General features: G+C 50.0%; 5 protein-coding genes across 5 annotated transcripts; 1 reads left to right on the top strand and 4 right to left on the bottom strand.

Moving 5' to 3' along the window:
• Nucleotides 1-1,796: 1,796 nt before the first annotated feature.
• BKA67DRAFT_564749 (uncharacterized protein) lies at nucleotides 1,797-3,388 on the bottom strand. The gene is made up of 2 exons (XM_046102767.1): nucleotides 1,941-3,388; nucleotides 1,797-1,886 (listed from the first exon to the last, which is right to left on the bottom strand). The coding sequence occupies exon 1, from the start codon at nucleotides 3,191-3,193 to the stop codon at nucleotides 2,870-2,872; it is 324 nt and encodes a 107-aa protein (XP_045958602.1). The 5' UTR covers nucleotides 3,194-3,388; the 3' UTR covers nucleotides 1,797-1,886; nucleotides 1,941-2,869.
• Nucleotides 3,389-6,915: 3,527 nt separating this feature from the next.
• BKA67DRAFT_592500 (kinase domain-containing protein) lies at nucleotides 6,916-8,464 on the top strand (the record flags this gene model as incomplete). Its single annotated transcript, XM_046104844.1, has 3 exons — nucleotides 6,916-7,177; nucleotides 7,217-8,271; nucleotides 8,333-8,464. 3 exons carry the CDS (start codon nucleotides 6,916-6,918, stop codon nucleotides 8,462-8,464), a joined length of 1,449 nt encoding a protein of 482 aa, XP_045958601.1.
• Nucleotides 8,465-11,064: 2,600 nt separating this feature from the next.
• Nucleotides 11,065-12,415, bottom strand: BKA67DRAFT_658634 (uncharacterized protein; the record flags this gene model as incomplete). The annotated part of the gene is made up of 2 exons (XM_046107309.1): nucleotides 11,065-12,151; nucleotides 12,225-12,415. The coding sequence occupies 2 exons, from the start codon at nucleotides 12,413-12,415 to the stop codon at nucleotides 11,065-11,067; spliced, it is 1,278 nt and encodes a 425-aa protein (XP_045958600.1).
• Nucleotides 12,416-13,033: 618 nt separating this feature from the next.
• BKA67DRAFT_275257 (uncharacterized protein) lies at nucleotides 13,034-14,529 on the bottom strand. Its single transcript, XM_046095917.1, has 2 exons — nucleotides 13,987-14,529; nucleotides 13,034-13,292 (listed from the first exon to the last, which is right to left on the bottom strand). The coding sequence occupies exons 1-2, from the start codon at nucleotides 14,421-14,423 to the stop codon at nucleotides 13,079-13,081; spliced, it is 651 nt and encodes a 216-aa protein (XP_045958599.1). The 5' UTR covers nucleotides 14,424-14,529; the 3' UTR covers nucleotides 13,034-13,078.
• Nucleotides 14,530-16,901: 2,372 nt separating this feature from the next.
• BKA67DRAFT_535655 (uncharacterized protein) lies at nucleotides 16,902-17,691 on the bottom strand (the record flags this gene model as incomplete). Its single annotated transcript, XM_046100050.1, has 3 exons — nucleotides 16,902-17,009; nucleotides 17,135-17,186; nucleotides 17,243-17,691. The coding sequence occupies 3 exons, from the start codon at nucleotides 17,689-17,691 to the stop codon at nucleotides 16,902-16,904; spliced, it is 609 nt and encodes a 202-aa protein (XP_045958598.1).
• Between the last annotated feature and the right edge of the window lie 250 nt (nucleotides 17,692-17,941).

Below are 17,941 nucleotides of genomic sequence, written 5' to 3'. Positions count from 1 at the left end.
AAAAGAATTCGGCTTGCTCCTTACAACTTGCCATGAAGTCAATTGAAGTTTTTCTTCTCTTCTCTTGGTGATAATCAATAACCTTCGATGCAGTGGTGCCACCCGCAGTGGACGGTCCTTGTATACCGAGTAACGACGTCAATGGCATTGGCACGCACAAGAGTGAAATGCACGACCAGATCAGTGCATCCGAGTACACGATCAATAGCATTTAACGTACCGAGTCACTCAGACGAGCACCAAGGCCCAGGGTTGCGTTGATCATAGTGGCGTGGGTGCTCTGGAGATGATATGGTATTGTGTGATGTGGAAGAAGTCGGAGAGTTCATCAGACGTCACGGATCAATGATGTGCTAGCATCTTAGACATCAATTCGTCATCTACTTTGTGCGGCGGTCAAGTTCATAGGTTGTAAATCGTGCCTGATATCGCATATTGGGATACCAATGTTTATATTTCCGGTCTCAACGATCCTCGATGAACTATCTCAGCTAACGTTGACTTGGTGAGCATCTCACGGAGTTTGGCATAGACTCCTGTGGTACGGACTACTTTTTCAGGGGTTAGACTCAGATATCTTTCCCAATCGGCAATCACTGAGATAGCCAGACTCATAAGGAATGTCGCTATGTGAGCCAAATGATTGGCTGATGTAAAATATATTATCCGTTATTGGAGATGCTAGTGATGTTGAGATATTTTAGAAGAGAACTCGAACAATCCGGCTTCATGATAACTTGATATGAGAGTAATGTACGGTTCATTTCAACCAATATGAAGATTATGAGACCTAACGATTACACTTGAAGCGAAACTCTTCTAACTACGATATATATGTCGGTGTTAGTTCTACTACTATCGATTGATACCAATAATTTTACGCGGAATGAGATTCACCTAAAGACTTGCAGTTTGGTTTATGAAGAGGACACGAATTGTGTTTTAGGGGGGAATCAGTCATAAGTCAGTTGGGATTTCTCAGAGGTTGACTTGTCTTGCTTCGTATGAACTTGTTGATTCGAGTTGAAATGGTCGGATATTAGGTCGTATACTATTGACATACAAAGAGCACCATATGCGTTCTCATGTGTGCTTTAGTCGATGGAGATGAACCATTAACATTGTTTCATATCTAACTCTTCAACTCAGAGATATCAAATCTTGCAAAAAAAAAAAAACAACAACAACCATGAACTATAATACGGCTAGAGGGCTACACATGATTATTACAAGAATTTCGGCTCTTGTTTTACTCGTTATTACACTTCTAGTTCTGTACCCATTGGCTTTAAGGTCTGATTTTGTATGCAAAATTGCCATCCTGTGCTGACACTGAAATAAACGATCCGGCATTGTGGAGCATCATTTGGTCTACCATTGTACGTTGTTCGAAACAGAAGCACGCACATGCTTCGCCCTTGTTCTTATACTCCGTGGGCTTTTATGCAAAATAGCCCAATGTAATACGCTCTATGTATCTACAGTATCTCAACGCTGAAACTTGGTAGATACCCTTTAGCTTAGGGATTGTATTGGGGGGGGGGATTTTGAAGTCCCACGCTGGAATGTTTCATTGCGTTTTCAGGTGCGGTGTTATCATCGTCTAAGCGAGCTGAGTGCATGGTCTCTTGCTACGAGTCTTATCATCGTACAGCTTCTTCAATGCCTACATGCTCCTAATGAGCCTATATGATACCATGCCCTTTGAGTTCTATCACTGGTCGTACTAAAACTTTAGATCTAAGATAGGTTGAGCCAGGCCAATGAGGACTGGAGTGTGTTATTTTGGAAGGTTGATTGGATGTTTGGCTAGCAGCTATCTTCCAGTTACACAAGAACCTCTATTGATATACACACCCCATAGCTGATGCATTGGTCGCGTCACACTGCATAGAGGGGAACTTCAGTTTTGCGCAACCATGCGAGGTGGGAGCACCTACGACAGTCTTATAGCACGATATCAGATGAGCGAAGCCTCCTCGGAATTGGGTCGTTTTCTCAGTATTGCTGGTATACGGACGCTTGTTTGAACATCACTGGGGGTGTCTCTGTATGATGCGGATAATAATAGTTGTGGCCAAGCTCTCAAAGCGTTATATCATAAAGAAATCAATTTTTTTGTTTGTGCAATCTAAAACAAATTAATGACAACTTCGGAGAGCATTACTTCCAACGATATTGGCGACAGCAGCAGTTCAAGTCCTGCCAATTCACGAATGATGTTATTGATTCTTGATCACTATCTAAAAGGAAGTCACCAGGGAATGATTCTATCATGGGCTAGATAAAACCCTATATTCCATTCGGTTGGAAGTATGAGCTATTAGTCCGTCAGGTCACTTGGAGCAGAATTCATGGTATCATCTGGCTCGGAAAGGTCGATATGCTATTGTATGTTGTCTTGCAATCAAAATTATTCCTGTATCTTCTTTCCATCTCACCAATCTATCTTATCGGGTACACAACAGCTTCCGTGGTTGTTTGTCTCACTTGATTACAAACCCCTAGATAAAGTACAATCAAGGAGAATGGTTGTCACAACGGTAAGACTGCAGCTATCCATTACATTATTTGTCGGGTAAAGCCGGGTGTATTCAGGTCCTAGTAAGCATGATCGCAAAGAAAGAAGCGGCTGCATGTTCGTTTCGAAAGGTCTAACAGTCGAGTCAAGTTGCAAGCTGACAAGTCGCTAATTGGTATGCTCGATCATGCACCTTCACAGGCTTGGCACAGCATCTTCGACTAGTCATGGTGGTCGGTCGTGCCAATAAGCTTTCCGACGACTATGATAGCATTCGTGGACATGTTACAGGTCACAAAAGCAAGCAAGCAAGTGGTGGTGCGGCAGAGTTGCAGATTGCATGAGCGGTCAAGTCGCCAAACGCAAGTTGCAATTCCGTCGCAATAAACACCATGACCATTGATCTCCGAGAGTGAAGAGCACGAGGCGGTTCATTGGATCAGACTGAATCCCAGACATTGTGCGGTCAAGGGTCTCTAGGCCCGTGTTATCTTTAGCAACAAATGTTTCCCAGGAGCACATAATGTTTGCTTTAGAGTACGGATTCGTGACGTCAGCCCACAAGGTACTGAATTGATCCTGGAGCCGCAACATGCCAGAGCTGTTATTGGCCCCGTTGGCCCCCGAATTGCATTGATTACCATTAAAATCCGGGAGGAATGTTGATATCATGATGTACAGCCTGGAAGCCTTGTTGACAAGTTGCTGATATCATGAGTTGCATGACGCTGTGGGCGCAAGCCTGGCTGCGCCGCGAGATCTTCAACTCTTGAGGTCATGAGTAAGTAGAGCATACAAGGAGCAGCCAATTGTAAACCGCCTGTCATGAGCTAAATTCAGTGACAAATTGACTGTGGTTGAGTGCGGATCACGGCAGTATAGTTCTACGATCTCTGCGATCCGGTCAGCCGGGAACCTTCTGTGGTTTAGGAATATTGAAGTTAGCTGGGAGGCTCAGTCGCACAAGTCGTCTTGGCCATATCCGTACGTGCCGCGGACAATGTTGGAACGTGTCGCACAACCCCTCCTTTTTGCAAGGGCTACCTGCAAGCATCAGCGGATTGGCGAAACAGAAGACGTATTTTTAGTCAAGCACATGCGAATGGCCGCGACTGCAGGCGAGTATGCGCAGTATATAGCCAACCGGAAGATGAACAATTGAGAGAGCTGCAGTGTAGAGCTTATTGCATGCAAGCATGAAGCTATGCCCACGGATAGCTCTTCCAAGCTTGAGGTAGAGCAGCTAAGCTTTCCACCACATGTGGTACATGACGCGAGTCGAGCCTTGAGCCCCGAGCCTGAGGGTCGACACTGGAGAATCTGTCCCAAGCATTGTAACGTTGGCAGGATGACAGGATGATAGAGATATGCCCAGATGCATTGCCAAGTCATCGTTTCAGGGCTTCTGTACCTGTAGGTGTGGCATCTAACATTCAAACCCTTATGGAACAAAGCGGTGAAGTATCCTCAAAGGCAAGCTAGCCGTGGTAGTCGCCATGTGTAAGCGGGTAGATGCGTTCGGAACGGCTGCGGAAATGCTTCTGGCCAGACAATGGTCCTGGCACGTCTGACTATACCTCATCTATACCTCATGTATGCGTGCTTGATTTGGGCAATTTTACTGTTTGGAAATGCCTCATAGAGAAGGGAAAATGTAGAGCTCACGCCATGGTCTAGCTAGAACGAAGAAACAAGTAGATCCTTGATCAATATCGCGACAGGGCACCGGAAGTTTTTCGTGGACCGAGCAGATGGGATCGAGGAACCCGTGTACTCCGAGCCGTAGCTGTCTTCAAAACGGATACTTAGTGGAGCTGAAGTTTGTGTGAAATTGGATAGATATCCATTAACAAAAGCTTCGTTATTTAGTGTTCATTCGCTCTGTCGTATAATTCAGATGAGCATTGACTAGGCTTGTGCCTCATTCAGTGGTTCGTCGGATACACGTTCCTATTAGCAACGATTAAGCCGTGCATAGATGTACCTGGTTAGCCGCACGTGCACATATTGATTCATACTATGTATGCGTAAGGGATTCGCTCGCAACATGACGAATCTATGTAGAATCACAACTGTCAAGCCTAAACAGATAGTTGTCAGGGCAGCTTGAGCGCAGAAAGTCATTGAAAGGGATCATGCGACACTAAGATGCAAAAGTGGCATCACGTTTCGTGACGCTTTCTTTGTGGCCTGAGTCAGATGACCGATGGAAGATCGTCATAAGGCTGGCTTGATCCACGATCACTACAGAGCCGCAAAGAATTTTGATAATGCTTCAAAGTAAATCACATCACACGACAACGCAACCCCCCGGAAAAGTTGGGCATTATCACATCTTTCGAGTAATGGCCGACCGCCACCGGCGCCAATTTTGCTTAATCAGCCCGTAAGAAAAATGGCTGAAATCAGACTTTTCTTCTTATTTGTGACAGCGGGTGATGGCCACCGCCGGCAGAAAATGCGTATTAGTAATAAGGAGAGAGGGCATCACCACGCCAGCCCCAACTTTTACCACATGAACCCCGCCGCCCGGTTGATGACTTGTTGGAAAGCTAAGGATTTAGTCATGGTGACTATCTGCAGGATGCATACATCAGCCATGTACAGACAGTGAACGCTAGTCGCTACATATGTCTCGTCCGTACATGTATGGGACTTATAGCTGCGTAAGAGAAACATCGTGGCCTTTTCCAGTCCTACATCAGCTTTCGGCGCCGGTGAATACGCACGCGAGCATTCGAAGCCGTCTCTCCCACGCCAAGACCTCAAACATGGGTCCGACTGCTTGATCCCCTCATTGAGCTGCATACTGTTAGCAGAAACAAAGTGAAAAGGGTAACTATTGTGACCAACCAGAACGTAGCAAAGTACCATTTCTCTTTAATACTAAAGGACTTGACATTCCACCCCAAGAGGGAGGCCTCTCACTCCTCTGCCTGAACCGTACTGCCCGTGGCTTCTTCTCACTTTCCCACCACAGGATAGCTGCTTGCTGGGTATTGATTCCCACTTTTCAGTAGTCCCTAGTCGCATAGTCCTCTCTTGTCGCTCCAATTCTTTCCATAAAAAGCATCATTGTACCGGGAGTATTATTTAATTGTGTGTCCGACCTGCACTGCTCCACAATCGCCATCTATTGTGCTGCTGTACTCGGAACTTGGTCTGGCGAGCAGGCATCTGATCCGTCTCCTCAGAAGTGGACGTATCTGTCGTCAGTACTCAGAAGTAGGAAGTGCAGCCGCGATTATCTATCACTCCGGAAAACATTTAATCATGACTGCCCACATATCTGCGCATCGGAATCAAACTGAATTCCCGTTGCTCGTCCTCTAACACTTGCTGGAACCAGTCGTAGGTTCCCCCGAAAGTTACCACCAGTTGTGGTAGCTGTCTTGATCTTTCTTGTAGCCTCTCTGATCCGGAGGAGTGTTGTTGGATCGAGGTCTACGGACTACCACATTTTCCATCTCGAGTTTTCTGCCGCCACCACTGGCGTCGGCTAACTACCGCACAAGTCGAATTTCTAGAACATCGTCACATTCCACGGTTGCTTACCATAGCACACATCAGCTACACCACTTGAATTAGTGGCTTCCGGCGCGCTAAGAGAAAAAAAAATAAAGGAAGCATTCGGCCTGTCTCCCCACTGAGGGGGCTTCCCTACCTGGTTCCCAAAACCGAGCACCCCCATATCTTTAAGTTACTTCCAGACACCGCAGCAGGCCAGCAGGCACAGGCAAGCAAGGCAAAGCAGGCTTTGAGAATAGGGCGGCTTTGAGCCTTTTTAGCAGTATTACCTGTTACCCACCACCTACTACCCACTAAGTCACCCATTACCCACTATCGGTACCAGCAACCAGCAACCAGCACCCGCACCCAGCAGCACCAGCACCAGCACCAGACCACGCCCCCCCCCCGGTGGTGCATTCTCTTTATTCGACACCCTACCGCCTACCTACAAATTCACCTCAACCCGCTTTTTGCCCTCTCCTCCTTTTACATTTTCTCAGCAGAGGGAAATCCGCAAGTCGAACCCAGCAATCTATTTTGCTATCTCTTTCGTGTCGCCAACACCGGGCTTAGCCCACCCAGGCGATTTCGCCGCCACCACTGTCATCATCCCACAGCACAAGCAAGCCATCACCAGCAGCGTCCACTGAGGAACGCCTACAGTGCCTGTCGCTTGTCGCATTCCCACCTACACACGCCCCCCAGTCGCTTCTACCCCACGGCTACACTTTAAGCACCCCGGCACCCTAGAACTAGAAGTACAACTGGGACAGGCAAGGAAAAACAATCTTGGCCTCTTGGGAAACCCACCCAAAGGAGAGCAGAGGAAAGGAAAGGAAAGGACAGGAAAGCAAAGGCAACCAAACCACAGCAGAGCCTGCCAAATGCCCGCCACCTCCAGTTCTTCGATAATGACGAGCGCCTCGGAAAAGACCACGCCTCCAGCCTCACAGCCCTCCTCAATTAGATCTGTTGAGCTGTCCACGCGGTCCCCCAAAATCAACCCGGAGAATGGCCAGCCCGTCGCCAACGGAACCCTCAATGCCGAGGGACAGCCGAAGACGTCGGTCAAGGACAGACTGACAAGAATGTTCTCGACCAAAGACGTCACCAAGCTTCCCACTGCTTCCGCCGAAATCTCCCCCAGTCCGTCAAACAGCGCTGCTGCTGCTACCACGGCTGCAGCAAGAGCACCGCCAGTCCGCAAACCCTCGACAACAGACAAACCTCGCGAGGGCCCAGCTAGCACCACCTCCAAGACCACCCAGCTGTCTCAGAGGTACATTGTCAACTCAAATGTACAAGGTGGCCATGAACATCACTTGAAGGGTGCCAAGCGGCAGGAGAAGCTCTCGGACATGTGGAAGTCATTGCTTGGAAAGAAGAACGCCGACGTACCAGAAGCAGACTTGTCACTCGTCTCCAACTGGGTCGACACCCTGAAGCAAGAGAAGGACTCATTGGCCAACGACAAGAAAGGCGGCCCCAATGCCACCAGTACGCTTATTGACAAATACGGAAAGTGCCAGGAGGTCGTCGGCCGTGGCGCCTTTGGTATTGTAAGGATATCGCACAAGAAGGTCGAGAATGGTGGCGAAAAGCTGTTTGCAGTCAAGGAATTCCGCCGCAGACCTGAAGAGACAGAAAAGAAATACAGCAAGCGACTGACTGCCGAGTTCTGCATTTCTTCCTCCCTACGCCACCCAAATGTCATCCACACTCTGGACTTGCTGAAGGACTCCAAGGGTGACTACTGCGAAGTCATGGAGTTCTGTTCCGGTGGAGATTTGTACACTCTTGTTCTTGCCGCGGGTAAGCTTGAGGTTCAGGAGGCGGACTGCTACTTCAAGCAGATGATGCGCGGCGTCGAGTACATGCATGAAATGGGTGTCGCTCACAGGGATATGAAGCCCGAGAATTTACTGTTGACTTCCCATGGCGCCCTCAAAATCACCGATTTCGGCAATGGCGAATGCTTTCGTATGGCTTGGGAGAATGATGCTCATATGGTGTCGGGTCTTTGTGGCTCAGCGCCGTATATCGCTCCCGAAGAGTACATAGATCGAGAGTTCGACGCCCGCGCAGTCGATGTCTGGGCTTGCGGCGTCATCTATATGGCAATGCGCACGGGTAGACACTTGTGGCGCGTCGCTAAAAAGGATGACGACGAGTTCTACGAGCGGTACCTCGAGGGCCGTCGCGACGAGGAGGGGTACGGACCCATAGAGTCGTTGCACCGTGTAAGTTGTCCTCCAGCCCAGACTCGCCCCGTACGACTTGCTGACTTGATTTTTGTGTTAGGCGCGGTGTCGTAATGTCATCTATTCCATTCTTGACCCCAATCCTTCGAGACGTATCACCGCTTCACAAGTCTTGAAGTCAGAATGGGGTCGTGAGATCAAGCTTTGCAAGGCTGGCGAAGAAGGTCTTTGATGTGGTCTTCAGCACACAGAGGCATCCATTCCCCACAGAGCTTTTTTATTCTGATGATGGCGTGCACGCCAATGTTCCGTCACCTCTTGTGTCTCCATCCAGAAGATGGGTTCATAGACACCAATCAACCCCAGTTTCACATTTGCAGCATTACGAGCGACTACCTCACAACGCAGGGCGCTTCTTGCTTGAATGATTGGAAGGGTCGTTTATGCCTTTAGCAAAGGAGTTATGGTGTTCTCTTTTTTCGTTCATGATTTCTCGTCTTCTTATTTTTCTACCCTTTTCTCACGACATATTTCTTACGAACATGATGAGGTTTCGGCATCGAAAACAAAAACCCCGGAGATCCACCGCGCAGCGCATCCACAGGATAGAATTCAAGTAGATGCGCCATGCGCACTGCGAGTGAGCGTCACAGCTGACGGCTCTTGGTTTGTATAAAACATGGATCATACTCGCACACCCTGGGAAATACTCACGGAAAGGCGCTGGGCGATACACTCGTTCCGGATGTCTGAAGCATGCAAGGCAGCAACAGGAGTGTTGCTTCACTGTTAGAGGGTTTTAGAAAGTTATGGTAGAAGTGAAGTTGATGGTGGGAGCAGGGAAACAGCCGCATTGCATTTACGAGGAGGAATACCTTCAGTGTTTCTGTGGCTTCGAGTTAAGCCATCCTTTGAGATTAGAGACTGGAATCTGGCTAGTCTCGGCTGTCTCATCATAGACTTCATTTCCCTCTAATGACTTCTAGACCAGTACGAGCAGAATGCCTTGAATGGGGATGGTAGTGAACATTTAGCTAGCTATCTCAATTAAGGAAGTAAAATAATCAAGTGCCCAAGTAAAGTAAATTTTGTTCCAGCAAATCTATAACCATCATCCTCACCTCAGCTGTCAACATCCCTACGCATCGCTCCACTCATAACCACTGGGCATGGAATCTCGTCATGTGGCATCGTTCGTATGAGGACAAGCCCCTGCTGTATTACGCAAGAGAGCATGGACAAACAGGAACGACTCTAAGCGGCTAACCACATCCATTTCGTCCCAAGCAAATTTGACAAGGCGTGCAAGACTTTACTACGCTGACCATCATCGACGAGAATCACGGCGCAAGACGGGCTACGGTGCTTGGCCATTTTTCTTGGACCTGCGATGGAGATGCAATGCTAGGAGCAACTTGTTTTCGCCGAAGAACAAAGATCAATTGCTTGACTACGGACTGCTGTTGCTGCCGTCATCCCTTTCAGCCCCGACCAGCATCCGAGCTCGTACCCTCATGGCGCAAGCCCCGGGGGGGGGGGGGGGGGGGGGGCAGGCTCTTCTTCTTCTTCGCTCACCCGCTCTCCGAGGAATCGCGGCCGCTTCGCTGGGCATTCCCCATTTGGCTAATGCCGAGGACCCGTCGAGGCTCGCAGAGGACTATATATATGTACATATATACACATAAACATTGTGTGGGGCAGGATCGATATCAATGGGGCCAGCAATAGATCCATGGAGAATAGTCGTTCCCTGTGACCGCAAAAAGTATACGAGGAAAATAAAATTTGTCTCGCTGAGTATTACTGAGTGATCGTCGGTCGGGTTTGCGGCTTGGCAGATCCATAGTAGGGACGATTTGCAGGGGCGGGAGATATAGGGTAGATCCGACCACACACATCCTTCCGCGCGGCAGGAGAAGATGAGAATGTAGACAAGGAGGTGGTTGATTGGGTGTGCAATCCGACTCTAGTCTCTAGATCCAAGCAGTATTCGTTTAATCTCGAGTTCGACCGCATAGTTGGTTATACTGCCGTGGTGTGGTTTGCACTGTGATGTTCAGCGCCTACATATCAACAGTCAACAAGAAAGAAGACCCTGAACAAGATCATGAGGGAAAAATCAGTATCAAAAAATATTCGTATTATGTATACACCTTCAAAGACTTTCAGTCTTCACCCCTAATCAAGAGTTTGAAGATTCCTAAATACAACACCATTCACCTTTCCGCGGCATGCTACTGAAGCATGCCTGCTTTCAAAGCCTAATCCCGGGGTGACTGTAGACCATCTTGGGCCTCCCGGCTTTATTCGCTTTCCATAAATCCCACCCAACCGTCATGAATAAACCCCCATGACCAATAAGAATAGCCACTTCTCATGCGAGTGACCTCCTGAAATGATACCCCTCCAAGAAAACCCTTCCGAAACTCGTTAATATGCCTGGATGCTCAGAGAAGAAGAAACAGGGCATGATGTTCCAAGAAGCTGCAACATTTTGGATGCCCGGGAGCCTATTTGGCTTCTGCGATCCCAAACTCGCCCTTATTTGGCGGTTATCATTGTAAGATACAACTATATCCTCAGGCGAAACTCATGCCCTCACGAGTTTACCTCGGTAGTTGACGTGGGAAGATATCCGTCTTCCCTACGCGATCAGATAAAATGCGGTACGTTTTATGCTCCGCTAGAATAAAGAGATATATATGCGTGTGTTCAAGTGAACCTCCTCAAAGCGAAACAAGCACGTGTTTGAAACGCCATGCCATATCGTGGTATAAGTCGTAGACTCTGTAAAGGAAAGAAAGGTGCCTACATGCCCTTGGATCAGAGCTCTCACGAGTGGAATAGATCCCAGGCACGCTCGCAGATTCGCAAGAACTCTTCCCTCTTGGCCCTCTGGGTCTCAGGGCTATCACGGCCGCTGCCAAAGGGTCCAGTCCGCCGAGTAGCAGAGGGGCCGTGGCCGAGAGGAGGACTGCCGCCTTCCTCATAATCTGCGCGTCTCCGCTTGCTAGCACTGCGGCTGTGGTCCAGCATCGGCATTCCAACTCTTGGGGAAGGCGGTGTGGGAGGTTGGTGACCAGTATAATGAACAATCTTGGGCAGCAGATCGGGTCGACCACCAGCAAGCTCTTGCTGAGCCTCCTCGGCAGATTTGTACTCCCTGGGTCTGCTAGACAAAGGACCCTGGGCGTACTGAGGAGGATGACCAGGAGAAACAGGGGGCCCATGGCTGGAAGCGGGATGCAGGCTACGGGAGTTTGCTTCGGAGTGTGCAATGCCAGCGCCAAACACATCTGCGATGGGGGGCAAACGATTTGCTGTCTGTTGTGCAGGAACATGGTGGATGTGTGATGTGCTCGATAAATTCGAAGGTTGGTTGGTGATGTGCCTGGTTAGCGGGTGGGGGTTGTGTCTGCCGGTGAAAGTTTGACCAAGAGGAGCGGACTGGATGACACGTTCGTTGGCAAACTGCTCGTGAGATGGTGCTACGATGCTTAGACCGGGAGGGGCCTTGTTACGCCTCGATGAGATACCAGGAGTCTTGGCTGCAAACTGGTTGGAGGCATCCCTGTCCTTGCCGGTGTCTGGCCCATCTCCCTTGGCTGACTGCTGTTGCAGACGTGCCTCGATGATTTGACGTTGCTGCTCTCGCACGCTCATACTGCGCTGCAACTGCTCCTTCATGGTTGGATCTTGTGTAACGAAGCCGGGAGACAAGCAGGCGAGGCCGACCTCCATAATGCCGAGTCCACCATCCCTCTCGCCGGGTAGCCGCGCCGTCTGTGCTCCCGAACCTGCTAGACCGCCCTTGGAGAGATCCAACTTTCGAGGTCTGTGGCGGGGAGCATGGATCACGGGCGACCCGGGTTCTTTTTTGACGACGATCTTGGGTGCGGCGGGGCCAGGGACATTTCGACTATTGCATCACCCGGTATTAGTGTCTGCAGGAAGGGGAAAGGGCCAATCATGACACATGGAGATAGACTTACAGGCTGGGCGGCGACGACTTGGCCGACTGGCCTGCTCTAGGGCTACCGCTGCCGGTGCGTTGCGTTAAAGGGGCACGAGATACCGCAGGCGACGAAGCTGGTGCCGGAGCCAAGGCCACAGACGCTGGGGGTGCGCTTGAGATAGTGGCGGGCGCGAGTGGCCTATCGTGGTGTGGCGGAGAAGGAGCCATTGCGACTGCTGCGCTCATTGTGAGAAGTGATTGTTAGGAAACTGATAAGAGCTTGTGGTGTTGATCGTGATGTGCAGCTGGCGTTTTGCCGGCTGAATTAGAGATTGTCCCGGAGACAGGGATCGATTAGAGCGCTGCACACGGGACTAACGCAGCGTGCGTATATGCAGACTGGCGAATACACGATTTCTCCTTTGGTTGAAAAGGACCGGTGCGATGTTTGGTTGGGAGAATGAATTATCGAACTCACTTGCCAGCAAGAACGGACGAGATTAGCGTGCGAGAGTCGAGGCGTTCCTGGCGGGTAAGGCAGATGATTCCCGTTTCTGCAATAGATTGCCCTTCTTCAGGTAGCAAATGCGGCAGTCTCAATGACCGTATTGGTTCTGTGATCGTAAAATCAAGTGTATACAAAACGCAAACTCTGGATATCGCAATGCCGAGCAGATCAGAGGTGATTCTGCTTTGGGTAGTCAACAGGGGCTTCCTAATGCGCAGTTCCCAGGGATCTGGCTGGAGCCGCCAACGAGGAACTCGAGTTTCACGTAGTCCTTTTTTGTTCGAAACCCGCTGAAATCGCCGGGTCGTTGCCGCCTTCACTGCTGGTGCTGGTGCTGGTGCTGGTGTTGGGCTGGAGATAACCCAATAACGTCGGGGAGCCAATCAGGTCTTTCTGCAGCGAATATCTTGTCCCTCTTCGTTTGTACCACGGTTAAATTGGAATTCTCTATGTCTCCTGAGATGCGAACGTTGCACAGACGAGCGAGTCGCGCTGAGACGGGAGTGTCTCTGGTTTTGGTCGCTACTGCATATAATAGGCAAATGCCGAAGGTGGCTGACTTTAAGCGGACCCCGAACGAGAGTCGACGGCTTTGCGCTGGGTAGGGTAAGCAGACTCGAGATAGCTGTACCGGCTGGATGAGGGGACTTTGCGAATCACACAAAGACACACAGGCGCTCCCGAGTTTTGAATCCCGTACTGCAACCCTCCACGGAAAGGAAAACGTATAGAAAGAGTAACGAAAGACTCGTGCACACGAGATGCGAGGTTAGGTGAGAGAAGAGAGTGGGAAGGAGAGGAGGAAGAGAGAAGTTTCAAGCCACTGCGGAGGGGTCTGGGCGGGCAGCAAAGTAGAAAAGGAAAAAGTCCAATCCAGTCCCAGTCCCAATCCCAATCCAGAGAGCGCACCTGGTGCGGTACGGTGCTGCGTGCAAAGTCCTGAACCAGTACCAAGACCAAGACCCAAGTCCAAGACCCAAGTCCAAGACCCAAGACTAGACCACAGCGGCGAGTGAAGTGCACACCCAATGCGGCGGATGGAAGTACAGGGCCAATGTACCACTGTTGGCTCCACTTGCAAGGCCAAGCAGCAGCAACCCAGGCCCTTGTCAATGGTGGCCCCCTTGATCGATTTATGATTTATGAAAGGGGAGGCGGAATGGGGAGTGACACAGCTCTGTGTGTGAGAAGTGTGGATTCGACTGCCTGGGAGTCTTCACCCAAACCCCTGTCATCCAGCAGGCTCGGCGGAAACCGTCACTCTATTGCTACACATGAATGTACTACTTACACATTGGGAGGAGGGGCGGGCACCATCACGGCCCTCTCTTCCTCTAGGATGACGCTGGGCTGGTCGAAGGAAGCACCAGCAAAGCAACCAGCAAAGCACCGGCAAAGCCACCAGCCTTCAAATTGCAGGCCATTGACAGTCAGGACGGCGAACAAGTCCCAGGCCTTTCGTATCAGAATTCCTTTAGCGTGGGAAACCGGCGATTTTTTATGACTAGCGCAGAAAACCGGCGAGCATCCCGAGGTTGCTAGGTAGTGTATGATACAAAACACATTTCCACCCGTGCCCTTTTCACCAAGCATTCTTTCTCCTAACTTTGCTCCTAGCGAGAGATGAGACGACATAAAGTTGTCTGCATTTGGATCTCTATGCAGTTGATCATCTGGTCTCGTATTGACGATAGCATGTGACGCGACACACGACAGGCAGGCCCCCATCGCAGCCTGTTAATCCTATGTCCTGGATCCAGGATCTTGAAGAAATTCAAACTGAAATCTCCTTGTCAGGGACTCGCTAGCTAGTATTAATTGATTGATTGTCAAGCCTGCCGATCGAGTCCCCCTCCCTCACCCCCCAGCTTGGTAATCGACGGTGGATCGCCCAGATGCCCTAGGGCACTAAGAGCCAGCGAACTGGAGTAGGGGTTCGTCGCCTGCCTCCGTAATCCGTAGGCTTGTTTTACATTGATGCTAAAAAGCCCGCCCAGAGTCCACTGGAAACCTCGGGTGGCCTCTGGTTACCATCAAAACCCAAGCTGTTTGTGGTGCAGCTGGCAGCTGTGAACCCAACCTTTGCGCTTTGGAGCCAGACACCAGCGCATGATTGGACACCGCTGAAGCAGACCAGGACGGGTCCAACTTCCTACGCTGTCAGATGCGACATGCTCGACAGGCTGAGAAACCTTTGCAATACCTCGCTCAGTCCGCGCCAGCTCACTTCTCCAAACGCACTATTGATTTTTCCGAATAGCACGACAGCCTACCATACTTATCAGACACGGGCAGTCAGTGATGCAGGTATACTGCAACTTCATAAAGTTCCATGTCACGAGGGTGCCAATCATCCAAGTATGAATGCCCGTTATTGTGTACTTCAAACCAGTCGCATGTCATTTAGAGTTTTCAGGTGAGGGTACTTAGTGCGCCAGGGGCGTAACGGGGACTAATGGCCCGCCCCTGTAAGTCGACGAGCAGGGAGATCGCGGGACGGTCTAAGAGCCCTCCGTTAGCTGTGTTTGGCATCTGGAGAAGGCGTACGCAATCCAACGGCAGTTCAAATTGTTTTACAAACGGCGAATATGCTGCTGTCGTCCGTCTGACCTCGTGTTGATTTATGATCTCCATCGGATTGCGTGAGCATACTCATCATCACGTTGAGATGAAAGTCCCCCTCCTGATCTTATATACTTTCTTTAGCTCACTCGGTTGAGGTCTTGGTGTGTTTCTCCTGCTTTAGCGTTGTTCGAGCTTTTGGAGCCAAAGTTCCCCGCCATATGAGGCTGTTGCTAAAAGCATCAAGCCAGGGGACCTGGACCTGCCAGAGTAGTATTCGCCGTGCCTGAGTTTGAGATATGTTAGGAACAGCAATAAATAATCCGCGTTATCGTTGCCCATGTCCGGACGGTCGGAAACAATGTCTACCAAAACATCCAGAACATCCAAAACAACATAGCCACCGAACATTATGCGCTCGCTTGAGGTCACAGAATACCGTCACTAGCGAGCGCGGAAAGGTCCGCCATAACTTGGCAGAGTAACTCGGTCATTATGGTTCAATACAAAGTTGTGTCAGCCGCCAGAAGCGTTAGACCGTCGCCATGTACGGCGTATGTATGTATGCACGGTTTTCGTCAACGTGCAGATTGTAACTTTCAGATAGTGCGCGCTACTTCCTGGCAGAGCTCCTCATTACCGTTCGGGCACAGGCTTAAGCAGGGTATTTGTCCCTGAAGATCTCCGGTTATCTTCACCTGGAAGATGCAGTGGCAGGTGGGTGTCGCAAGCATTGGCGCACTGCTAACCAACCTGCGATCCCTGTCAAGAAACAGACCTCAAATACGAAAGTGTGAAAATTGCAGCACAGTATGGGAAACACACGAGCCGCCATGGTGAAATCGGGCGCAGTTTCTTCATATTGCGTTGATTTTTAATGTTACAGAGGTTATAGAACAAAATATTTAGTTCGACGATGGCTGAAGCACTGAGAGTGTTAAGTTCATTTCGCCGCTGCACTGGCGCCCGCCGATTGTCGCCTCCCCTTTCTCGTCTGAAGATCCGAGACTTGAAAAGTTCCTGGAGGCCATGCGTACCGGCATGTGAGTTCGCAACTGGTACCTCGAGCCCACCGGGTAATTTGTCGCTCAGATCTTTTGAGCAACCATACCATAGTGCCCAGTATAACTGTCAGGGAGGTGGTATTCGCACAGACCAACATATAGATAGATTAAACCACGATGTGCATAGATTGCGGTATACCATTAGTATCCTAACCGGTACACGGTAGATCAAGTGAACATGTACACCCGGCCCCAGGGTCTGGATCTTCACCATTGCTGATGAGCTCACCATAGTGTTCTTGCCGAGCAGTGCCCAGTGAGCCGGCCTGCCGAAAGCTGGTCCACCCCAAAGATGCTGCAGCCCACAACACATTCTGCATTTGGCTGACATGGCCAGTGTTTGAGAGCGTCGCATTGCCAATCAGATGTGCAGCCGACGAGGATGCAGGAAGTATTGAAACAAGCGTGCCTCAATACGGGCCAATGAAAATGATTCCCCAACAACGATGAGCCAGTTGGATTTTAGTCAACATTCGTCCAATCTTGGATTTTCCTGTTGATCGAGGCGTTTACGCCAGAACGCCAAAGGTCTATGGTGTAGACTATTGTTGCTACCCTGCTGCCTCAATGTCGTTCTGTCTCAGTCGGCGGGGTCTCTTAGAACGATGTCGTCACTGTCTTCTCCTGCAATGAAAATCATTGAATTCCGAAAGGAGCAGTACTTTCGCGTATCCTCATCACTATGGAGCTGTAGACGGTAAAGTTGTGCCGTGCGGGAGAGTTTTGTATGAGAGCACTGACCAAATCGTCCACGCATTACTGTATCGATCCTAGGGTGATTTTGCGGGTTGGTCAATTCAACTCGCGACGAACAATTGAAACTTCCCATTGCATGCCGTCCTCGTGTTGGTACACCTTATTATTACTATAGTAGGGCAGAGCAACAGCTCCTGCACCTAGCCGCGCGGCAGTGAAACTAACAGCGCCGTACTGAGGAGCCGCCGCCCCCATCTGCGGCAGCAGATGATACCCTGCATTGCTAGACTCATGCTGTATCGCCAATTGAAAGCTGTATAATGCCGTTCTTGTGCGTCATTCTGGTACCAACACGATTTCAGGTGAAGCTCCAAATGCACGATGGTACTATGACTGGCGTGATAGCTGGAAATCGTAATGGTATATGACATTGGTTCACAGCCTGACGCCCTGTCATTTTCAAAAGCCTTGGGGCCGGCGTGCTTGATTGTGATATTGGATCTGGTGGTCGGGACTGCAGGATTGGCCTTCCCAGGTGCAGTCCCAGATGGTCGACATACTATTGTGTTCGGCCGACCTAATTGTGATTCATGTAGGATGAGGATATGTTGAGGCCGCGATTTGATACCCGAGCAAGCGTCGACGAGAATGCGGTACATGCTGGTCACAGCCATGTTAAGCTGAAAGTGCCAAAACTTCCCTCAGGAGTCCTAAGTACCCTAGGGCACCTCAAATGATCTGAAATGCTTTCATACGGACTGCAGTATTGCTCCTGCAATATCACGAAGAGGTGCATGTCACAATATGGTGACAAGGAGAGACTCGCCCAGACCGGTCTGGCCCAGCTGGCGAGTATGCATCGGGCAGCTGCCAACATTTTTTTCCCTTGAGCTACGGATTATCGCATGCAAGCTTTCGAGCCCC

The sequence above is a fragment of the Truncatella angustata genome (genome assembly GCF_020726525.1).
Source record: "Truncatella angustata strain MPI-SDFR-AT-0073 chromosome Unknown BKA67scaffold_4, whole genome shotgun sequence".
In the NCBI taxonomy this organism is placed as follows: Eukaryota; Fungi; Ascomycota; class Sordariomycetes; order Amphisphaeriales; family Sporocadaceae; genus Truncatella; species Truncatella angustata.
Note: the sequence above shows the minus strand (reverse complement) of the source record. Positions and strands in the feature narration are given on the sequence as shown.